The 23,676-nt window shown below is 38.4% G+C and overlaps 1 protein-coding gene and 1 long non-coding RNA gene across 8 annotated transcripts in view; one reads left to right on the forward strand and one right to left on the reverse strand.

The window, feature by feature from the left end:
• The window catches only part of PPM1L (protein phosphatase, Mg2+/Mn2+ dependent 1L), a 288,540-nt gene that overhangs the window by 197,790 nt on the left and 67,074 nt on the right, over positions 1 to 23,676 (reverse strand). Inside the window, exon 1 of one of the 7 annotated variants that reach the window (XM_042903667.1) lies at positions 23,472 to 23,670. The exons of the other annotated variants lie outside the window; for them this stretch is intronic. Within the exon in view, the coding sequence (XP_042759601.1) occupies positions 23,472 to 23,522 (51 nt within the window). The 5' untranslated portion in view covers positions 23,523 to 23,670. Of the gene's footprint in view, positions 1 to 23,471; positions 23,671 to 23,676 lie in introns of those variants that run through there. 7 annotated transcript variants of the gene reach the window in all.
• Positions 10,034 to 10,810, forward strand: LOC122198837. The gene is made up of 2 exons (XR_006193179.1): positions 10,034 to 10,528; positions 10,655 to 10,810. It is a non-coding gene; the product is annotated as an uncharacterized LOC122198837 (long non-coding RNA).

Consider the following 23,676-nt stretch of genomic DNA (forward strand, 5'->3'; position numbering starts at 1 on the left):
ATCAACACACACAAAAAATTTAAGCAGGTTCACTGCCATCTAGGATGAAATAAATGTGGAGAAGGAGATTAAATAAGAAGAAAAGGATCAAAGGAAGTAGAAAATCCAAATTTCTAAGCCTAGTATTCAAGGCCTTCCGTGATCAGGATTCAATGAATGGCTCTACTCTTATCTTTCACTGTTCCCTATTTACCCTCTGTGACACCCAGACAGGTATATTCTAAAAAGACCTCACCTTGTATGTTCCACCACTTTTACCACAGTATGGAAGGAGGAGGAAAATGCCATCCAGAGAAGAGTCTAAGGACAGTCCCCAGAGATACACCAAGTGGCTCTGGCTCCTTCAAAATGAGTTCCCTGAATTTCAGGTACACATCAGCAAACAGGAGTAACTGTTTCCCAGACCCCAGTCTTCACTTTTAAACTAGCTGAACCACATAGTGGTCAAGATATCTATCTGGTTTACACACAAAAGACATTTCTAAGGTCTGAAAGAAAGATCTCTCTAAATAACTTGGCATTGCCTGCTTAGCATTCCAAGACCACCTAAAAATCCGGTAACCTTACTAATTGGGTGCACGCTAACTTGACACTGCTATCAGTAACTGATGTATGTGGATTCATAATTATAAACATCTATTTATGTAAGGTAAGTCCAGGTACAGGCAGAGAAAGTTTAATTAAAGTTTGACATTACATGTCTCTTTATTCTGAATACTATAAAAAGAAGAAACATTTTGTTATCATCTGTCAAAATGAATTAAATTGGAAACAAATCCAGTGCCAACTATCTTTAGTTTCACAAATACTTTATATCAAAATACTCTTGCTAATGCTCACAATGTATGCACCTTACAGGTTATTTCACTGACAAAATTTCAACCTCAAATAAATTATTTTCAATACCCATTCAGCATAACCCAAATGTATCTCTTATTGCTCAATACTTCCCAGCTGTATAAATGATGGTAAAAATGATTTTGAATATTTTAACGATTTTAATATTTTTCTACATTACAGTTGGCCAAGGTCAAACATAACTGATACTGGGATTATCTTCCCTTTCATATTTTCTATTATCTATTCCACTAGTGCAGTCTATAACATGAATAATTAAATCTAGGTTGATTATTGGGAAAGGCAAAAGTTCATATTTTCACCTCTATCTAGATCTACTCAGAATTTTAGAAAGATTATGATGATATATTCTTACTGCAGGCAGAATAGATAGAACATTCTAAATCTTATAGACAAAGAAGAAAGGACAAAGTGGGCTGGATGATGGCCTCCAAAAAGAGAGGTCCACACCCTAATACCTGGAATCTGTGAATACTACCTCGTATGACAAAATGTAATTGCATCAAAGATCTTGAGGAATTTAGTGGGTCCTAAATGTAGTTAGAAGGAGTTTTCAGACAAGAAGTTGATATGACCACAGAGGCAGAAATTGGGAGTTGATGCAGCCACAAGCCAAAAAAAAGCCAGGAGCCACAGAAGCTGGAAGAGTCAAGGAACAGATGTTTTCCTAGAGCCTTGATAAGGAGCACAGCCTTGCCATCACCTTGATTTCAGACATCCAGGCTCCAGAACTGTGAGAGAATAAATTTCTACTGTTTAAAGCCACCAACTTTATAGTGATTTGTAACAGCAGCAACAAGAGATTTATACAGTATTGGGGCGCCTGGGTGGCGCAGTCGGTTAAGCGTCCGACTTCAGCCAGGTCACGATCTCGCGGTCCGTGAGTTCGAGCCCCGCGTCAGGCTCTGGGCTGATGGCTCGGAGCCTGGAGCCTGTTTCCGATTCTGTGTCTCCCTCTCTCTCTGCCCCTCCCCCGTTCATGCTCTGTCTCTCTCTGTCCCAAAAATAAATAAAAAAACGTTGAAGAAAAAAAAAAAAATTTAAAAAAAAAATAAAAAAAAAAGAAATTTATACAGTATCATAAAGAATATCTGTTTTCAGTTAACTGGGGAAAAGACGCTGCTTTGGGTGAACTCCAAAGAAAAGAAAACACAGGTATCATTGTATTATAAACAGAAATTCTATAATAAACCTTTAGAGATGACTGTGCACGGAATACAGTTGGGAAACTACAACATTAAAAGCATAGTTGCTGACTGACAGTGAAAAGTTGGGAACCTTCCCACCAGTTTGTTTAAAGAGGATGAATTGGTTTTTGCAGCATAAGGGTCTGACTTTTTACATTGGGGTCACATCCTTCTTTGGATGATCAAGATAAAATTACCAACCCAGTGTATCCTAAATCAATAGATTATCCAACTATAACAATTTTATCTGCGGGGGGGGGAACAAAGACAAGAATGGGAGAAGATCTTTCTTGGTATCCTTTTTCACAAAACTCTGTCAGGAATTAACACACTCCATTAAAAGAGAGTTTTACTTTTAAAGAATAAATATTTTCCTTAATTGCTCTGGAGGGAAGAGACTACATAAATATGTGATTTTTTTGTAAAGACATAACACTACACAAGAAATCTCAGATGCCCCAGTTGCCCTGTTTGTCCTGGATGCTCAGCTGCCCCAGCTTCCCTAGCTTCTGATGTTGACATAAATTCTACTACTCAAAATGGTTTCTTATCAACAATTTCCTTCTGACGAAGGATAATAGAGAACATCTTCCTTTATGAAACACTTGTCATGAACATTAAACTCACAGAGTTTAATACATCCTAACTAATCTTCATTTGCTCTGAAGATTAAAGCTGAATTTCACTTGACGGTTCACAAAATGATTATCTATAAAACAGAGAGGACCTTTTCTTCATCAGAGAGTTCTAATTATCTATCCCACAGGGGGGAAATCGACACAACATCAAAAACAACAATGAACTCATTTTCTACCAAGAGCAAAACGAGGACTGACCCTTGAAAGAGTGGAAGATCTTGGCTCACAGGAGACAGGCTCCGGCCGGGGCCACTCTAAGGAAGAAGGGCAGTGTGTGTCTAGGTACCTTATCACAATCCTCTTTTCCTTTGCATTTCCTGGCTTGCCTCTCCCCATTCCCTGAATATCTGATCTCTCCCCCTAGCTAACCAATGTTCCTACAAGGCACTTTACCCAAGACATCCCCTTATAAAAAGTCTTGTTCTCAAAAATTTATCTCTTTTCTTCCCCCGTCAAAGTTTCATGTTAGATGTTCCAACAAATCCTTTCAATATTTTGATAAGCTCTTCTTCTCAAAGATGAAGTGTTTACTTCTCCCAGGAAGATCTAACTTCCTAAAAGGAATAATTTATCTCAACTTAGAAAACATTGTGCTGAACCAAATTACCCTTGCTAAGCAGCCATGGAACCTACTAGCAGAGGTAAATTACTTCTAAGAAAAAACAGGCATTTGAATTGCTCTTTTTCACATAGGTTGGTCTCAAGTTTGGATATAGTCCTCAGTTTTCCAAAGGAAAAAAATAAAGTCACTGCTTTAATGCTTTTTTTAAACCTTAGATGATAGACAATCAAAAATACACCTACTTTGGGGTGCATGGCTGGTTCAGTGGGTTAAGTGTCTGACTTTGGCTCAGGTCCCGATCTCGTGGTTCATGGGTTCATGCCCCGTGTCAGGCTCTGTGCTGACAGCTCAGAGCCTGGAGCCTGCTTCGAATTCTGTATCTCCCTCTCTCTCTGCCCTTCTCCCCTCTCAAAAATAATACACAAACATTAAAAAAAAATTTTAATAAACAATACACCTGCTTAAGTAAATACAGATTAACAAGAGGCAGGTATTGTCTTTAATTTGTAACCATCTCTGATGGCAGAGGCTCTCCCTGTGGTTTTCTAAACAAGACCCCATCACACCACTCCCATATTTAAAATAAATCCTGCCTACAAGATAAGTGAAATTTAACATCTGTCAGCTCTTACAGCTGTAAAATACTTCAAATCCTTTGTGACAGAAGGAAGAGAATAATAATAAATGTGTAGATTGACAATCTTTACAAGGATGGCTTTAGAAAGGGTTGGGCACTGGGAATGGAAGGGACATAGAAACCCTTGCAGGAATGACTATAGAAAGTAATTAGTCTCTGACAAGTGTAGGGAAGGACAGAGAGAGAATAAAGACAACTATGACAAAAAAGCAGACTTCCTTAAAGTGAAGTAAGCTCCCTCCTCCCATGAAATCAGCAGTGTAACCATGACATGGAGTGAGCTAAGCAGCCCAGAAAATTTTAAAACTGCCCTTGATTCCAGCCCAAGCTCTGTGGCAAGCAGGAGAACACAGGTCTCCTGGAAATAGCAGAAGCCTGTGTCTGCCACTCAAATATGGGGTATGCTGGATGTGAGAGAAGGTCTAAAGAACATTCCTTAATGGGCATGCCATGTGGCTCTGTTAAAGACCCAAGTCTTTCTAGGTCTAGGGCAGTCCAGAGAATTCTAAAGCAGTCCATACCAGCAGAGAAATCAAGAAATAGTACATGTGTAGGTCAGGAGGAAAAAGACAGATTTCTGGTCCAGAAATGTCAGGACCAGAAAACAACACAAATATTTAATGTTTGATATATGCCCATATGCTAGTCTGATGTTCAAAATGCAATCACTGGGCTGGACAATGTCAATCTCTCTACCCTCCCACATGAACTCTCCACTCTGCAGCATTACCGGAGGGAGAAGGCAATAGCTTTGGAATATCAAAATTAATTTGCAAAATATCTGGGAATAAAACTGAGAGGTCTTCTTGGTTAATTTGAAAGGGATATGTGAGGAAGAAGGATTGTAGAGAACTGCTAGGTTGCTAGCTTCAGTAATTGAGTAGATGGTGGTTTCAGCAAATGAGAGACAGAAAATGAGAACACAGGAGAAGAATTAATTCAGCAGGAAAGAAGGGAAATTTCATTTTAGACATGTAGAGTTTGTGAGGCTTTGAACTATCCTGGCAGCAATGCCAAGGAGGCACAGAGATGAGAAGGATGCTCACTCAAAAGGACTGAATTAAGGACCCCAATCTGGGGATTATGGTCAGAAAACAGAAACAGGGAGAGTGGCTGAGATGCTCCAGTGCAGTGTAGCGAAGGATGGGAGCCAAAGACACAACCTGGGGACACCAACTTAAGATGCAGTCAGAGGAAGAGGAGCCTGTAAAAGTGTGATGGTTGACATGAGAAAATGTGAGAGAGGGCACTGTTCCAGAAATAAGAGCGTAAAGAGCTTCAAAAGTAGAGATGTATAACAGTGTCACATCAGCAGAGAGCTCCAAAAAGATAGCATTGGGGTTAAAAAAGTACATTGGATTTGGACCTAGGTCATTGTTGACTTGCCAAGAGCAAGTCACTGAAATGCATTGAAGAGGGAATAACAAGTACCAAAAGCTCAATTTATCCTGATATTAAAAAAAACTACAATGCTTCAAAAAACAAAATTATCTGCACTACTATCGTCCACAAATTTGTGTCATCCAAAGTTCATTCATTAATTCAAGAAAACATTTATTAAATATCCACTATGTGTTACGATCCATATGATGTACCAGAATATAAAGATGAATAAAAGATGAGCCCTGCCTTTGAGGCATCTACAGTTACAAAGAGACATACATCCATTACCACCTCTCTCTACCTAACCAGACCTCCTGTGATTCTATAATAATACACCATGGCAATTACAGCAACAGAGACGGGAAGAATGTACCTGGGCAGCATAATAATAGGGAACACATGGACAGAAATTATGTGAGCCAGGAATGGAGGAAGGGGTGGGGAATCTGATAGTGCAGGGCAGATCGGGTTGATAGTAGGGACATTCCAGGAAAAGAATATGAAAAGGGTTAGATACTGAACCAGATCTGTGAGACATTTAGTACAATGTGAAGCGACTTCATACCAATCTAAGGGCTGAGGGGTAGGGCTCTGGAGTTTGTTGGGTTGTTTGGTTCTGTATTTGTTTGTTTGGGTATGCCAGAACTCCACAGTTAGTTTTTAGGCAGAATTGCTAGTGGCAAAAGAGAACATGTGTTAAGAAGGGTTCCTGGTATCATATCTCTTATCAACTGAGATCAAGCACAACATTTATTTGATGTCTAATGTATTTCATACAAATTTTGCATTCTACCCATTAGGTATTTTTTATATTAATCAATATCTTCAAGTTAATATAAAATATTGGTGCTTCTCTAAAATGTTTAGGTAGAACTGATGGTACAAAAAGATGTGCAAAGTTACCCACACACACAAACCCCTACCCACCCAGCAAGGTTATATTCATAACTTTGAATGAGTCTCATCCATTAACTTGAAAGATGACCTCTGGCTGTAGAAACCAAGAGGGCGTTTTAAAGAGGGAAGCAGAGTGATATCTGTTTTTAGGAATACAAGTTTGGATCCATGATAGAAGATGAAGCACTATCACACTGAAAGTTTTAGATTTACATGCTTTGCTTAAAAGTATATTACATTACCTTCAGTTAAAACTTTTGGTATATTTATTCCTCCCTTCCAACTAGTGTTTTTGAAATCTTAAATCATACTGTTATAATAAGTATCCCATTATAAACCACCTCTAATCTGTTTTTGACATGTAAAATTAGCAAAAATAAATCAAAAGGGATTGACAAATAATCAACACAACATTCTAGGATTAGTGGTGATCATTGCACAACTTTGTGAAATACTAAAAAACACTATTTGTACACTTTAAAAAGGTAAATTTTATATGTGAATTATAAAATTGCATGCCAATAAAAAATCTTTTAAAAAGAATAGCGAAAGCACTATACACATTGTCAAAATATACTTTATAACTAACCACTGATTTCACTGATAACCCACCTCTAGTATATATAATTCTCAGTTATTCAGCTATTCTAAATAAAAGGAGATTGTTGTACTTTTAAAGCCTTATCTTATGTGCCAAAATCTTTTTTGAAATATGTCTTTCAAATTGAGCAACCTAATGATACAAATTTTTAAAGGAACACAATGAAGTATACAGTATCTAATGCATGACTGCAAAACTTAAGAGAAGATGGGTAATTTAATGGGGCGCCTGGGTGGCTCAGTAGGTTAATTAAGCATCTGACCTCAGCTCAGGTCACGATCTCATGGTCTGTGAGTTCGAGCCCCGTATTGGGCTCTGTGATGACAGCTCAGAACCTGGAGCCTGCTTCAAATTCTATGTCTCCCTCTCTCTCTGCCCCTCCCCTGCTAATGTTCTCTCTCTCTCTCTTTCTCTCTCTCTCTCTCTCCTTTCTCTCTCTCAAAAATACATAAACATTAAAAAAAATTTTTTTTAAAGATGAGTAATTTCAAACAAACATAAAGTGTCTGCAGAGATTTCCTAAGACAGAAAGGCCAAACTTTCATGAAACAGAAATTTGTCTTAAAGCAAAATAACTGCAAAGAAAGAGGCAACAAAACCACATGGAAAATTTATTTTCTATTAATGAGGTGTAACTGTACCATATGTGCACCAACTGTTCACAAACAACCTAATAAAAAGCCATGGATGAACAAAGTTCCAGGCAAAAAGACTTGAAATGTGAAAAGCCAATTCTTTTCTTTTTTTTTATTCTAGTTCATTATTTTAGCTTGAGGTCCTTAGAAGTGTTAAAATAATACATATGTTTTCATCTTCAAGGAGAAACTTCCTTTCCATTTTCTTTATTGGGAGGTAAACTTACCAAATGTTATTCCATTTGTAAGTCTTTTAAGTGACATTATCAAGTACCTTTATGACAAGAAATTGGTATTTCTGATTTTAATCCTTATATTTTTATTTTGGCAAGAAGTATTATCTTCCTTTTGCAGGTAGAAAACTGAGGTGGTACAGCCACTTATTAGATTCCTGATATCCCCACTTCATCTCAGATATACTTCTTTCTCAGAAGAAAAACCAGCTTGAAGTCTGACTGCATATGGGACAGTTAGATTTTAACCAAAAATTGTATTTGAGTTCAACAAATAGTACTGGCACAACTGGACATAACTTTTACAAAAATAACTGAAATGGATCACAGATCTACATGTAAAATATAAAGTTATAAAACTTTAAAGCATAAGATATATGATGAATAAGTTCTGGGATGTAATGTATAGTATGGTGACTATATTTAACAATACTGTATAATGTGAAATTTGCTAAGAGAGTAGATCTTAAACGTTATCACTCCAAAAATAAAGGTAATTATGTGAGCTGACAGAGGTGTTAACCCAACCTTACCATGGTAATCATTTCACAATACATTTGTGTATCAAATCTTTGTCCTTGTACACCTTAAACTTACACAATGTTGTATGTCAATTATATTTCAATAAAGCGGAAAAAATTTAAAGCATAAGAAATATTTACACCATACATAAAAATTAATTCCAAATGGACCACCAGCCTAAATTATAAGAGTTAAGACTATAAAACTCTTAAAACATTGGGGTAATTTTGTGACTCTGGGTCAGGCAGTGGATTCCTAGATACAACACCAAAAGCACACAAATGAACAAAAAAAAAAAAAAGATAAATTGGATTTCAGTGGAATTAAAAACCTTTGTGCTACAAATGACACCATCAAGAAAGTGAAAAGACAACCCAAAGAATGTCAGAAAATATTGGTAAATCATCTATCTGATAAGAGATTTACCTCCAGAGGATATAAAGAACTCTTACAACTCAACAATAAAAAAATAATTAACTCAATTTTGAAATGGGCAAAGGATCCAAATAGATATTACTCTGAAAAAAAAAAATATATGTATAAAATGTGCACATGTGTATATATATGTGTCTGTGTGCATGTGTATATGTGTGTGTGGGTGTATATATATTTTCCCATTAGAGAAATGCTAATTAAAATCACAAGGAAATATCACTACATACTTATCAGATAAGCTAAAGTAAAAACAAAAAAACAGTGATAATACTAATTCTGGCGAGGATTCAAGAATGCAGAGAAACTGGATCGCTCATACTTTGCTTATAGAAATGTAAAATTCTACAGCCATTCTAGGAAGGAGTATGGCTGCTTATAAAACTAAATGTGTCTCTTATAAGACCTAGCAATTGCACTCTTGAGCATTTATCTTGCATACAAGAAAACTGACATCCACACAAACAAAAAGCTGTACACAAATGTTTATAACAGCTTTAAAAGTATTAGCCAAAATCTGACAACAATCCAAATGTCCTTGCAGTGGGTGAATGGTTAATCAAACCATAGTACATCCATACCAAAGAATAGTTCTCAACATTAAAAAGGAATGAACTGTTGATACATACAACTTGGATGGATCTCAAAGGAATCAGGTGGAGTGAAAAAAAAAAGCCAATTTCAAAAGCTCACATATGCAATTACCTCAGTTAATAAAAAAAAAAAAAAAAAACCCTGCACATCAGATTTATGTATTTTCATAAACATCTCTGTGAAATAGGACAGGTACCTAGAGCCTAGGGGATTAGCTGTTCTTTGTCCTCCTGTGGTAAATGACTAAGACTTAGTCTAGGCGCAGAATGTTTGCCCCAAAAAAAGAAACATACTGCCTGATTCCATTTATATAGTATTCCTGAAATGGCCGAAGATGGAGAACAGATTAGTGATTGTCAGGAGTTAGGGAAGGAGAGTGGTGGTTAGGGCTAAAAGGGTAACACAAAGGAGTCTTGTGTTGATAAAGCTGTGCTGTATCTTGACTGTGATGTGATCACATGAATCTATACATGTGATAAAACTGCACAGGACCACACACACATACATATACACACTCACACGGGTACATGTGAAACCAGTGAAATCTAAATAAGCACTGTGAATAGTGGTTGTATTGTTGTACTACAGTCATGCAAGATGCTACTCCCGGGGAAAAATGAGTGAAGGGTGTGTAGGATATCTCTATTATTTCTTACAAACGCATGTGAATCTATAATTATCTCAAAATTTAAAAAAAAAAAAATAATAATCCAGTTTAAAGACCCAAATAGATAGATGATGAAAAACAGACAAAAGTTTTTACAATGGCAGATCTGAGTACACAAAAGGATATTTTCAGATACATGACAATTGTTTTTATATGTTTGTTGTTATGTGATTATGGCATACATTTTACTGAGCCTGACCCTCAGAATTCTAGCAGTGATGACCAGTATAGGTATCTGTGACTGCAAAGCAGAAACTGACACAAAGTGTATGTCAATGGAGGCTGTGAGGTGAGACTCTGTTGAGATCAAATCCCAAATTCTAAGACCTCATAACTACAAAAAAGAATAATGGTAATGCTGGACTAAATAATTACAAACAAAATCTTAACCTTTTTAATTAGAAAGTCAAAGTGCTTTATAGTACATTAAAAACTGAGGATAAAATATTCTATCTTAAGAGTACTGGTCAAATGGTAACACATTTATGGAATATTTAAAATGTTTACATACCATCATAATTGGTTTTGTTTCCATGGGGACACTGGAAACACTCAGGTCATAAAAGCACACTGAATACCTTGGCAGAAACTGTTGGTTAGCCATCAAAATTTCATCTTCCCCTCTTCCATGTAAAGACCAGCCAGGGAAGAGACTACATTTCCCAGCCTCCACTCCAGCCAGGTATGGTGCTGTGACTAAGTTTTGGCCAATGGAATGAAAGTATAAGTATCACATGATAGTGTCTTAGCATGTTCCTTGAAAGACTCCTTTGATCACTAAGGATTTTTTCTTTTTTCTTTCTCCTAGCTCAAGATCCTAGGCTCTGAACACATCCACATCTTCTAGGATGGTAGAAAAGGAAATAAAATACAGGGGAAAAAATGGTGGAGCTGAAAAAGAAGTCAAACCCACCCAAATCCCACCACCACCAATAATAATAGCTACTGTTTTACTGAGAGCCTAGTATTGCTCTAAGTTATCTATTTTTGTCTTCATAACAACCCTGTAAGTATTATTCTCCATTTCAAAGATGAAGCAGCTAAGGCTCAGAGAGGATAAAGGCCTGGAATCTGAGGTGACACAACCATCAATCTCCCTTTATGCCCACAGACTCTCTCCACATCCTCTACTCTGTATCTCAGCAGGTCTCAGAAGGTCTCTAAGCTGAGATACCCTTAAAAGTCTATGTGTGTTTTTATCCATTTTCTGTCACTGTGAGTTTCCAAATAAATTCCACTTATATATAGAGAAAAGAACCTGCTGTGAATTCTACCCAAGGAACTTAGAAAATGATGTGTAATCATAGTAATACACTCAGGTCACCCAGTTTGAATGGCAGAGGGGGGGCGCTGACACCAGGTTTCTCTGGCTCCAAAACATGTATACTATGATCTGTTCCCCTGTATCACAATTGCTACCAATGTGGTCACTGTCATTTAGAACTTAATTTTAGGGGACACCTGGGTAGCCCATTTGGTTAAGTGTCTGACTCTTGATTTCAGTTCAGGTCATCATTTCACGATACGTGAAATGGATTCCTGCATTGCGCTCTGCTCTGACAGCTCGAAGCCCACTTAGGATTCTCTCTCCTCTTCTCTCTGCCCCTCCGCCTTGCGAGTGCGCTCGCTCTCTCTCTCTCTCTCTCTCTCTCTCTCTCTCTCTCAAAATAAAAATAAGCAGGGGCACCTGGGTGGCTCAGTCGGTTGAGCGGCCGACTTTGGCTCAGGTCATGATCTCACAGCTCGTGGGTTTGAACCCTGCATCGGGCTCTGTGCTGACGGGTCGGAGCCTGGAGCCTGCATCAGATTCTGTGTCTCCCCTCTCTCTCTGCCCCTAACCCACTCACATTCTGTCTCTGTCTCTCTCAAAACTAAATAAACATTAAAAAATAAATAAATAAATAAATAAATAAATAAATAAATAAATAAAAATAAACATTACAAAAAGAACTTAATTTTAAATATTTAAAAGTCTAACTTCTACCAATGGCTCATATTTCAAAAAAAATTTTAATCCTGTTTCAATAATTTGTGAGGTATGAAATAGGAGGACTAGGAATAAAAAAATTTTTTTAAGAATTATTACCCAATATTTGGAGAAATTCCTTTATAAGTATCACTTTTTATAGTGGAAGCTAAAAAATACTCTGGAAAAAAGGAAGGAAGAGGAATCTAAATATTCTTAGCTCTGAGTTATATGCCTTTTGAGTCTGAAAGAGCCAGACAAATATTTAAGCAGAGAAGAAAAAACACATATACTTTCAGTCAAATGCTGAGTTAGAAGTAGGCCACATCTCATTTTTCTATCCCAAAGTGCTTAATTTAGAATCAGATTTTAAAAACAATCCTCCACAGGCCAGGTTTGGCCCTTCCAGTTGGCACCTGGACATCAAACTCTTATGACAATCTGGAACAACTGAAAATAGCTTTGGGCATTCAAACTATCATGCAGTAAGGAAGGTCAAATTTGAATTAATGTATTTTAAGACTGAAAAAAAAAAAAAGGTTTTATACAGGGCTTAAAAGAGAACAGGAAAAATAAAGGGAAGAATGAAAATGAAACAGCTAACCCAACTTATATTCCCATCAGAAACGAAGACAGAAATGCTCACACTTCTCTTCACCACTGTCTTCCATCGTAAGGCAGCTCAGTTCAGAGCTGTGCACTGTTTCTACTCTAACTACAAAGCCATGTCTTGCATTTTCTGCTTCTTTTTATTCAGGAACCTCTACTATTTATTCATTTTCTACAGAATAAAGTCCTAATTCCTTTGCCTGGTGTTCAAAGCCCTTTCCAATTTGAATTCAACCTACCTCTCCAGTTTTATTTTCCATTATTCACCTTCATGAGTCCTCTATTAGAGCCAAATAGATCCACTCACTGCTGAAAAGGCAGACACATTCTGGCTTAGCTGCCTTTGGTACCGCCACCAGCATCCTGCCTAATCTTCTCCACCTGGCTGAATCCTTTCTGTCCCCAGGGACCAGCTCAAGGCCCAGCTCCTGCAGGAGTGCTCCCCAACTACCTCAGGAGGCAGGAAACATCTCTCTCCTGTGAAATACTATACCAGTTATGTAATATTCTAAACCACTCATTTGGGACTCATCATAAACTCTCTCAATCTAATATTTATTTATCTTAATTCTATGTCTTACCTCCTCAAGTAGATCTTAAGTTCCCTGAGGGAAAGAACTTCAGTCTTCTTTATCCCTATATTTTACATAACACCTAATCAGGAATAAGCTAATGTTATGTGACCTTCAGCTAATAGGATTTTAAAGCACTCATGCAAGCATGCTAAGCAAATTGCTATTTATAAGTCAAAGGGAGGAATATATATCACCAGAAAACTTCAATACTTCATTGTTTGCACATTTCATAACATAATACAATAGTTCCTATAATCTCTTTTATCAAAATAAAACTACAGAAGTCCTGATGTGTTATCAAGCCAGGAAAAGTGTAACTACTGAAGACAAAGTTATTTTTGCACCTGCTGAAAAAGCAGCAATAAGTTTAATCGCATCAAGTAGGTTTCTCTGCTTGACTCCACATAAAATATGACTGTGCTGCACCCTGCAGTCTATGGAAGAAAAGGATTGTAAGAAAGCCTATTCAAAGACTAATCAATGTTTGGGCAGGAAATAATTTTCCTGCTGTTTTAAAAATACTAATCAATTTTCCTCTCAATATTGTCATTACACACTAAGAATACACAATTGAGTTGTACCTGCAATCACCATTTCATATTTGGAAATAGAGTTCTGCAATCACTTTCCTCATTTGAGAATTAAAGAAAATAATGTATCCATAAAACTATATTACTCTATAAGCTGATCTCTGATTTTCTGAAAATAATCTTTATTTGGCTAACCATCATGTTCATTGAGTCCTAGCTGTGAGAATATGGCTGAGTTCTAAGATAGGTCTTAAGAAGCAAATTCCCAACCTCTTTTTTAAGACGTGAACTATCAGGAGAAGAAACATACTAATAAAGGAAGTCTTGGACTCCGGGAATTCCAGGTTGACTCATAATATGATCCAAATTGCAAAATCCAGATTGCCAAGTTCCATTTCTGCCCAGGTCAATGCTGGGACAATTCCAGGTTCAAATAGCTAGTAAGCAAACACTCCAGAACACTCAGGTAGATCTTATGGAACCCGATGCAAACTGTGATTCAACAAAAATTCTGAAAACTGATTAGATACATCTTTTCCCCCAGGAGAATTCCAGAAATACCTCAATTTCAGCGCAATCTTAAGGCCACGCTTTGCAAATATTTCATGATGTTTTCCAAAGGCACTGGTTGCCAAAGGAAACATTTTAAAGGAGCCATTAGCAAATGAAGTTGGGAAACACTACTTACAATGTATTTCTACTGGAGATCACTGGCTAGATAAAATGTTTTAGAAAAGTGCTCTTAAAAAGAAATCAATTTTTTAAAAAAGAAATCAATTTACCTTCACTTGAGCCAGCAGCTCTCAAACATCTGAAATCCTTGTAAGACTTCCATGGGGCTATCCCACTTTACCCCATGATTTTTATGTACTATATATCGTGTCTCTATCACTAAAGAAATTCAAATAGGAAAGTTGCATACATTTAAGGTATATTTTAGGTGTCACTTAAGGAAAGGCCCCCCAGAGGGTCTCCCAAAGTGGCATTCGTTATTTTGGCAAATTTGCCATAGTATAAGGTCTGGCCCTGAGCTGTGCAAGTTCAAAATTGAGTTTGTCAGCATATCAAAGAGATTCTACATTTCACTGGAAGATCCACAGTACTATAGTCATAACACACAACACCAGAATGTCAATTGATTAGATTATAATTAACAATAAGTAGCTATAAAAACACCTATATTCTAAATTGTAGAACGCATTCATTCTCTCCCTCTGGTAGATTCACTTGGGAGGCAAATCATATTCAGAAGGTGAGCACAGAATCGGGGGGAAATGGTTAGATGAATTGCATTTTTAATGGCATCAGACTAATGGACACATTAGGCTAATGTGTCCATCTCATAATATCTTCTTTTAACAATAAACCATAACAGTAATGGACAAAAGATTGGTCTGGGGGGTTGAGAAGCTTGTATTCCTCCTTAATCGCTAGCAGCCCTAAAACTCCTCGGTCCATTCCTGAAAATGACCAGTTGCTGTCATTTCAATCTTACCTGAAGAGTGGGAAAAAATGTACTAGAGAGCTAGCTGGCTTCTTATGATCTATGTCATATTATCTAAAACAATGAGTTTGTTATACAAACACAGCTCAAAATAGGTCCCCGTAAACCAATATCCCTTGTAACCCCTAAGCCCCTCCAATATAGAAAATCTGGGGGCACCTGGTGACTCAGCTGGTTGAGCATCTGACTCTTGATTTCTGCTCCGGTCATGATCTCATAGTCCATGGGATCAAGCTCTGAATCCTTGAGGAGCCTGCTTGGGATCCTCTCTCTCTCTCTCTCTCTCTCTCTCTCTCTGACCCTCCCCCACTCAGGCTCACACTTGCTCTCTCTCTCTCTCAAAATAAATAAAATAAACTTTAAAAAAAAAAGAAAGAAAAGAGAAGGCAAAAGAAAAGAAAAGAAAAAAGAAAAGAAAGAGAATCTAGAGCTTATTCTGTACCATAATCCTCAACATCCACTGGCAGCTCTCTTCCTAACCCCATCTCTGTATTAGGGATGTCTTCACCAAAGATACCAAAATTAGGTCCATTGTCCATTAGATCCATAGATCCCTCCCCTAAAATATTAATTTAGTCACTTTCCGTGTTTACCTATAGAAAATAAGTTGTTTAAGAACGTCTGCTTAGGGGCACCTGGGTGGCTCAGTCGGTTAAGCATCTGACTTTGGCTCAGATCATGATCTCATGGTTCATGGGTTCGAGCCCCACATCAGGCTCTGCGCTGACAGCTCAGAGTCTGAAGTCTGCTTTGTGGATTCTATCTCCCTCTCTCTCTGCCCCTGCCCAGCTCATACTTTGTCTCTCTCTCTCAAAAATAAATAAAACATTAAAATAAATAAATAAATAAATATAAAAAAATAAAAATGTCTGCTTAAAGACTGAAATGAATTCAATTACACATGTTTTATTTAGTCCACACAGCACATTTCTTTTTTTTAATTGGAAACCGTCACAGCTAAAAAATCCACATTTCTAGCTCCTAAAGAACCAGAGGGTTCAGCCACTCTGGACAATGACATGGCTGAACATCAAGTGGCAAATACAGGCTGAAGCAGAATACAGACCATGTTCCCCTCGTGCCCACCCCCCTGCTGACCACTCCCTGTTGTTTTAGAGCCGCTCTTGGCAGGCATTTCCATTTGCCAGCCCCCGCTTGATCCACCATAACTTGACTCTGCAAGGTAATTCACAGAGAACAACTTACTGCACAATGTTTTCCAGTGCTTAAGGAGTTTAAGGCACAAGAAATCCTTGTTGGATCTCTTAACCTATGAGCCACGGTCAATCAGAAGAGACCCATTAGGTAAGACCTGAAACCTCCTTTTCACAACTCATTTCTAGTTTTCACTCTTCCATTTCTACCCCATGAACCTAAACTTTGAATAAAGTCTTCTATAAATATCTCCCTACCCTAACCCAAGAACTGGCTACATTTCTAGGGCCCAGTGCAAAATAAAAATGTAGGTCCCTTTTTCAAAAATTATTAAGACTTTTAAGATGATGAGAGCAGAACATTAAATCGAGTACAGGGCCTTTCTAAATGTGGAAACCTGTACAACCACAGAGGTCACATGCCTGTGAAGCCAGCCCTACCTACCCCCTTTCTTTTTTTTTTTTTTTTTAATTTTTTTTTTTAACGTTTATTTATTTTTGAGACAGAGAGAGAGCACGAACGGGGGAGGGTCAGAGAGAGAGGGAGACACAGAATCTGAAACAGGCTCCAGGCTCTGAGCAGTCAGCCCAGAGCCGGACGCGGGGCTCGAACTCACATACCGCGAGATCGTGACCTGAGCCAAAGTCGGACGCTTAACCGACTGAGCCACCCAGGCGCCCCTACCCCCTTTCTTTTAAACTCACTCTCCAATCTGTTTTTCTGGATTCCAAGGGTCCTGCCCTAGGCTTGACAAGCTGAATCTGATCTCATTTGCTTCTGACTCTGTTTTACCTTCCCACAATAAGAACAAGAATTCCTTTCCCTGGCACAGACATTACCCTTCTTTTTTTTTCAACGTTTTTTATTTATTTTTGGGACAGAGAGAGACAGAGCATGAACGGGGGAGGGGCAGAGAGAGAGGGAGACACAGAATCGGAAACAGGCTCCAGGCTCCGAGCCATCAGCCCAGAGCCCGACGCGGGGCTTGAACTCACGGACCTCGAGATCGTGACCTGGCTGAAGTCGGACGCTTAACGGACTGCGCCACCCAGGCGCCCCAGACATTACCCTTCTTGACAAGATATACAGCATAGCATTTATATCTATATGGTCGCATGACCCTAGTGCTACTGAGTGAAACAAGAATCATAAAAAAGATGTGCAAATATTCAAGGCCCAAAAAGGAATGTCATTTTGTTCAACTTCCTTCTTTACATGCACAATTTACCTTGACAATAACAGGGGCTTGAAATCAAGCAAACTTACTTGTCTGTCTCCTATAAACTCATGTTTCCATTTTTTTAAATCACTCATATAACGTATACACTTAAAATAGTATCATTTTTATTTATCTTTTTTATTCCTCCCTTCTTTCACCATTCAACCAATAAACCCAGATAGTCTTAAATTTTTCCAAAGCATAGTACATATACATGGTTTTACTATGTGTAGGAAGGTTTTAGATGGCACAAGGTGCTTTATTATATTAAAGTGAATAGAAAACAATATAATGAAACATAATAAACAATATAAAATATATAATAAACAAACATATATAATAAACAAATATAATGAAGAATATAATAGGGCTGCCTGCGTTGCTCAATCAGTTAAGCGTCTGACTCTTGATTTCAGCTCAGGTCATGATCTCGCTGTTCACGGGATCAAGCCCCATGTCAGGCTCTGTGCTGACAGCATGGAGCCTGCTTGGGATTCTCCCCCCCGCCCCCTGGTCCTCTCCTGCTCGAGCTGTCTCTCTCTCTCTCTCTCTCTCTCAAAAGAAATAAACATTTTTTAAAAAGAATATAATAATATCAACCTGTGAGTTCAAAGTTATTACATTTTTAAAATGTATTTAAATAAAATAAAGTGCATTATTTTAATGAAAAATATTAAAGAAATAACAACAGGGGTGGCACCTAGAAAGGAAAAATATCAAAGTGGAACTCAAATAATTTAATGCAGAAAATATGCTTTAGATTATAAGGCAAGAGAACTCTGATTCTTAAGATAAAATAAGCTTTTGTGTTTTTTTACCTCCACTGTAGTTAATATCTTTTTAGGAAGAGAAGTGGAGGGGTGCCTGGGTGGCTCAGTTGGTTAAGTTTCAGACTTTGGCTCAGGTCATGCTCTCATGGTTCATGGGTTCAAGCCCACATCAGGCTCTATGCTGAGAGCTCAGAGCTCAGAGCCTGGAGTCTGCTTCGCATTCTGTGTCTCCCTCCCTCTCTGCCCCTCTCCTGCTCTCTCTCTCTCTCTCTCTCTCAAAAATAAATAAACATTAAAAAGAATTTAATAGAGAGAGAAGTAGAATATCAATTTGCATTAAGAGAACAATTTTTAGGGCTCCTACAGTCCTTATCAAATGAGAGTGATAAAGATCCACTGAGAGGCCAAAAGGATACCAACCAATCAAAGGAACCTAAAAATGTTTGGAATGTACATGGTAATAACCAAGACTGCTCAGCTGACTAAAGGAGTTCCTTTAGAAAGCATAGAAGCCTCCACCCTGCTAAATGACTATCCATGTACAAAGCAGATGCTACATGGACTGAGATGAGGGAGGAGAGTGAAATGTAACAGTGACATTGGAGTTCCAGTGTTGGCCCTCCCATGGGTGAATCATGTGACCCTCAGTGCTATGGACGGATATTTGTGTCTGCCCCAAAATTTGTATCTAAAGCCCCAGTCTCCAACGTGATGGTATTGGGCAGTGAAGTCTTTGGGAGGCAATTAGTGTTAGATGAGGTCATGAGGGTGAAGTCCCTATGATGGGATTAGTGCTGTTGTAAGACAAGGAGGAGACCAGAGCCTTCTCTCTCTCTTTCTCTCTTTCTCTCTCTCTGTCTCTGTCTCTCTCTCTCTCTCTCTCTCTCTCTCTCTCTCTCCCACCACCCCATATGAGGATACAGCAAGAAGACAGTCATTTGCAAACCAGGAAGAGAGCCCTCCCTCTCCAGACAACAAATCTGCTGGCACCTTGATCTAGGACTTCCTATCTTCTAGAACTGTGAGAAATATTTGTTGCTTAGCCATCCAGTCTAAGGTATCTTGTGGCAGCAGCCTAAACTGACTAAAACATTACATGACTCATTTAGCTTCTCTGCATCTCCTGATCACAGATACCAAATTTTAGAGTTAAAAAACCTCACTTGAGCCCCCATATTTTACAAATTATGAAAATCAGGTTAAATGACTCTCTCAAAGGCACACATCTTCTTGCTAGAGAGCTACAAGATCAGAACTACAGGAGAAGGCTCCTGAGTCTCCTGGCCAGCATTCCATGCCTCTCTCAGGCTGTCTCCTCCTGCTGGAATGCCCTTCCACGTCACCCCTTCTGTGTCTCTCTGAACTCCATTATATCTCAAGACCCAGTTCAATGGCATATCTGGAAAGCACTGCCTGGTCTGAGCTCCCCCACCCAACAAGGCAGAGTTCAGATTGTTCTCCGCCATCCCCATAATCCACAGCAGTGCATCCATTCAGAGAGTAAAACACGTCCCCACATTGTATTCTGGTTAGTGAACTTTGCATTCCTTTTCCCCATATACTGTGAATTCTTTGAGTAAAAGGAAGTCTTACTCATCTTTATACTTCTAATGTTCCAAAATGCCTGCTGCATAAAAGGTATGTAATAAGTAAATATAAATTTACACATAATTTATAATGAAAACATGATATTCCAAACTGCAATCAGTGTAAGAACGAGTTATAGGACAATATAAAACTATCATTAGCTACATAAATATTGCTTGTAGAACAATCTGGGATATCTGCCCCAGCACCATTTTCCAGTTGGAAATCACTAGGAGTTGAAGAGACTGCCAGCACTGGTCTTAAACATGTCAGGCATTGTGCTGGGTGCTTTGGACTTAATCTTCATAACAATCTGTGAGTAAGTACCATTATATCCATTTTGCTGATAAGAAAGCCAAATTTCAGAGAGCTTAAGCTTCATTAAGATAACATAGGTGGCATATAAGAAGGAGCTGGGACTCAAATCTAGATTTCTTATGCCTCTGCTCATTGCTTCACATGGATCCTGAGCTTCTCACACACAGCCTGTCTGACCCTAGAAGGTAGCCTAGGATTATTTAGCTGAAAAATCCAAAACACTAAATCAGTCCCATGAACTAGCAATGCAGAAGAGCCTAGCCACCTGCCTCTCATCCTCTCTATACCCGTCTTTGTATAACAGGGGTCATGCTAGCTGGCTGAGATTAACTCAGAAGAGTACTTAAAACATAATGTCTTAGTTATATAATTCTGAGCTGTTTAAGCTTAATTCCACTCAAATTACAGAATGATACTGAGTATCACAAAGGATTGCTGACTAAAAGAAAATATATACGAGCAAAGCCTCTGTTGCCATCAACTCATATTCAAAACATACCTAATACTTCCTCCTTACCCCCAACTCATCACTGATTTTTATTAAAAAGTTAACTCAGACCACACATAGGTTGATTTTTAATCATGTGGCCGGTAATGAAAAACTCGGGTTCTCCCTGGTAACATATGAAACATGTTTAAACAAGTGCATTCCAATGCATCCAACATTAAACCCTCTTGGGTGCTGTCCAAGGTAGGTGGAGGCTATAGCTGGTACTGTTCAACTGAATTCCAACCCCAACACCCAACATAGTTCCTGGCATAGAACAGGAATTTGGAAAATGTTGTGTTGATTTATAATCTGTGCTCAAGTGGGCAATTAGAAAGCTTCTTTAAATAGTTCTTAAATACTCTTAAATCTACTACTGCTGAAATCTTATGCACACTTACAAATAGCAGACTTAAGGATATTTTTAAACTATTTAAAGTTTTGAAATTGCATGAGAAAATATAATATCAAGATTCACCAGGAGAAAAAAAAAAAAGCTTTGAGTATAACTTTTAGGTCTTAATTTTCCCCCATTGCAGAATGTGCAATTGTAGACTAAGGATCGAATCTGACCTATCAATCTCATGTAATCTTGAGACCAAAAAATTCAGCAATAAATGAAAATTTATTTTCAGAGCCACAAAGTGTAATTATGATTTGACTTGTCTCTCTTCCATGTAAATCTAAATTTCCCTAAACCGTTTAGAAAACTAAATATTAAACTTTTAGGGTGGGGTAGGAATAATATAAAGTACTCTCATTCCCAGGAAAAAGTTTATAAATGACTTCCCTTCATGGCTTTACCCTACCTCAAACTAATGCCTCCAAAGGAAAATGTATGTGCTTCTTCCTTCTGATCTAGTACTAGATTATTATAGGTCAGGGTCAATTTTTCCTTAGGAAGGTTACTGGGAGATTAAACGAGTTAATCCATGTAAAGCATAAGGACCATGGCTGGTTCAGGGTTGGCATTCAATAATAGCAGCTATGACGGGGGTGCCTGGGTGGCTCAGTTGGTTAAGCGTCCGACTTCAGCTCAGGTCATGATCTCGTGGTTTGTGAGTTCAAGCCCTAAGTCTGGCTCTGTGCTGACAGCTCAGAGCCTGGAGCCTGCTTTGGATTCTGTGTCTCCCTCTCTCTCTCTGCCCCTCCCCCACTTATGCTCTGTCTCTCTCTGCCTATCAAAAATAAATAAATGTAAGAGAAATTTTTTTAATTAAAAAAAAAATAATAATAGCAGCTATGACAATTACCAAAAGGATAATGAGGATGAGAATGATGATAACAAAAGAAAACTTCACATTTTGTTTTAAGTTAAGCTAAAAACCACTGTACTCAAAGAAATGCCCAAACAAAGAGCAAGGTCAGCTCATAAAGCCAAGATTCATCATCAGGTTTCTGAAATTCTTTCTTGTTTTCTCAACTACCCTAAGGATTTCAGTCCTGTTTATGTGATAGGCCAATCCACTTGAGTTTTCCAGGACTGAGAAGCAGCTGCCAGGCTACAGTTTTGTAGGCTGGTGCAGCATGTGTGAAGGACACCCTAATGTGTCGAGGAACAGGCGAGGAAAGGTAGGACATTGGGACCAAAGCTTGAGATTTTTGCCCACTTTAATGAACTGGAAAGTATCTGTGTATTCATCCCACACCTCCCACTCCCCTGATAAACCAAGCTGCTGCTCCCTTAATAACCCTACCTCCCAAGACCCTCCTAATGCTCAACTGTATCTCTGCCAGTTGACAAGTAGAGCTGACAGGTTACAAATGAAACCCTGTTCCAGCCTGTCTACCTGCAGGATGTAAATGGACTTAGTGAGGCAAGAAGGGAACAGAAGGCCCCCAATAAGGGAAAATCAGCCATTTTTTTAAAGGTGGATGAAAAAACAATAAAGTGTATCTGATGTATTTACAGATACAAAGCAGAAGAGCATCCCTCTCTGGTAGCTGAGTGAGTTGTCTGGCAGCCTCCTTAGCCACAGTTTTGCTTTGTTTTAATGAGAAGAATGTGAAAGGAAGGAGAGTGTAAGACAAATCAGAGATGGGACAAGTCTTGAAAAGCTGCTTCTAACAACTATTTGTGGGCTGAGAAGTGAGGTAGGCAAATGCCAGCTGTGCTTCCCTCTTTCCTTCCATTCACCTGTTCATATATTACACATTTATTGACCACTTGCTGGTGCCAGATACCACAGGGGCTGTTAAGGATACTGAGACAAAGGGTTGGGTCCCTATCTTCCAGGAGATGGGTGGAGTTTTGATAAATAAAAACGAAGAGGGAGGGCATTCCAGGTCAAAGAAACCCACTTAACTGGTAGGGGAAACAACCTGTGCAGAGAGGTAAACAAGCACAGAGCATGTTCTGGAATACCGAGGAGACCAGAGTCTTCTACCACATGCTCTTCCTTGGGCCAGTAAATGACAACATGTATCATGTTCTCGCTGTGTGACTTCCCTGCCCTGGAATTACTGCTTCCTTCTAACAACTGGTCTCCTTAACTAACTTAAGAATGACCGTGCTATTGGAGGTACACAGATTCAGACACAAATGCTTCAGTGAAGAGCAAGTGTTGTTGTTTTTTTTTTTTTAATTATGCATCTCTCTCAGGTTATCTGGGTATTTGTTACTAAGCCATTTTAGTTGATTTTGGTAACCTATTATAAATAAAAGGTGTTTGGGGTGTTGTGCTTTTGTTTAGTTTTTCTAAAGATACTTAAGCACCATATTTATATAGCATCAAGAAGCACTAACCCACTAATCCACATGGTTTCTACATACATTATCCTACACTAATAACATTACGCCATCACTCAATTGGATGGAGCACAGAAGCCTGTGTGAAAACAGTCTAAGAGCTATCCCTTTGTTAGGCATTGTAATTTGGCCATTCTTTTATACTTTCTGTCCTACCTCTCCAAGGGTCTTCTTTAAAAGTAGAAGTCTTTCTGGATGATAGAGCATGCACACAATTTCCCCAGTTCTGCCAGTCCTACCCTTGGAATTTCCCCTCTAGAAGGGGGAAAAGGGAGAGAACAACAAAAAGGAATCTTATTTCTCTATCAAATAAACCTCTTTAGACATAATGATTTTTTTTTTTTAATCAGCTAGTAAAAAT

This window comes from Panthera leo, chromosome C2 (assembly GCF_018350215.1).
Source record: "Panthera leo isolate Ple1 chromosome C2, P.leo_Ple1_pat1.1, whole genome shotgun sequence".
Lineage (NCBI taxonomy): Eukaryota > Metazoa > Chordata > Mammalia > Carnivora > Felidae > Panthera > Panthera leo.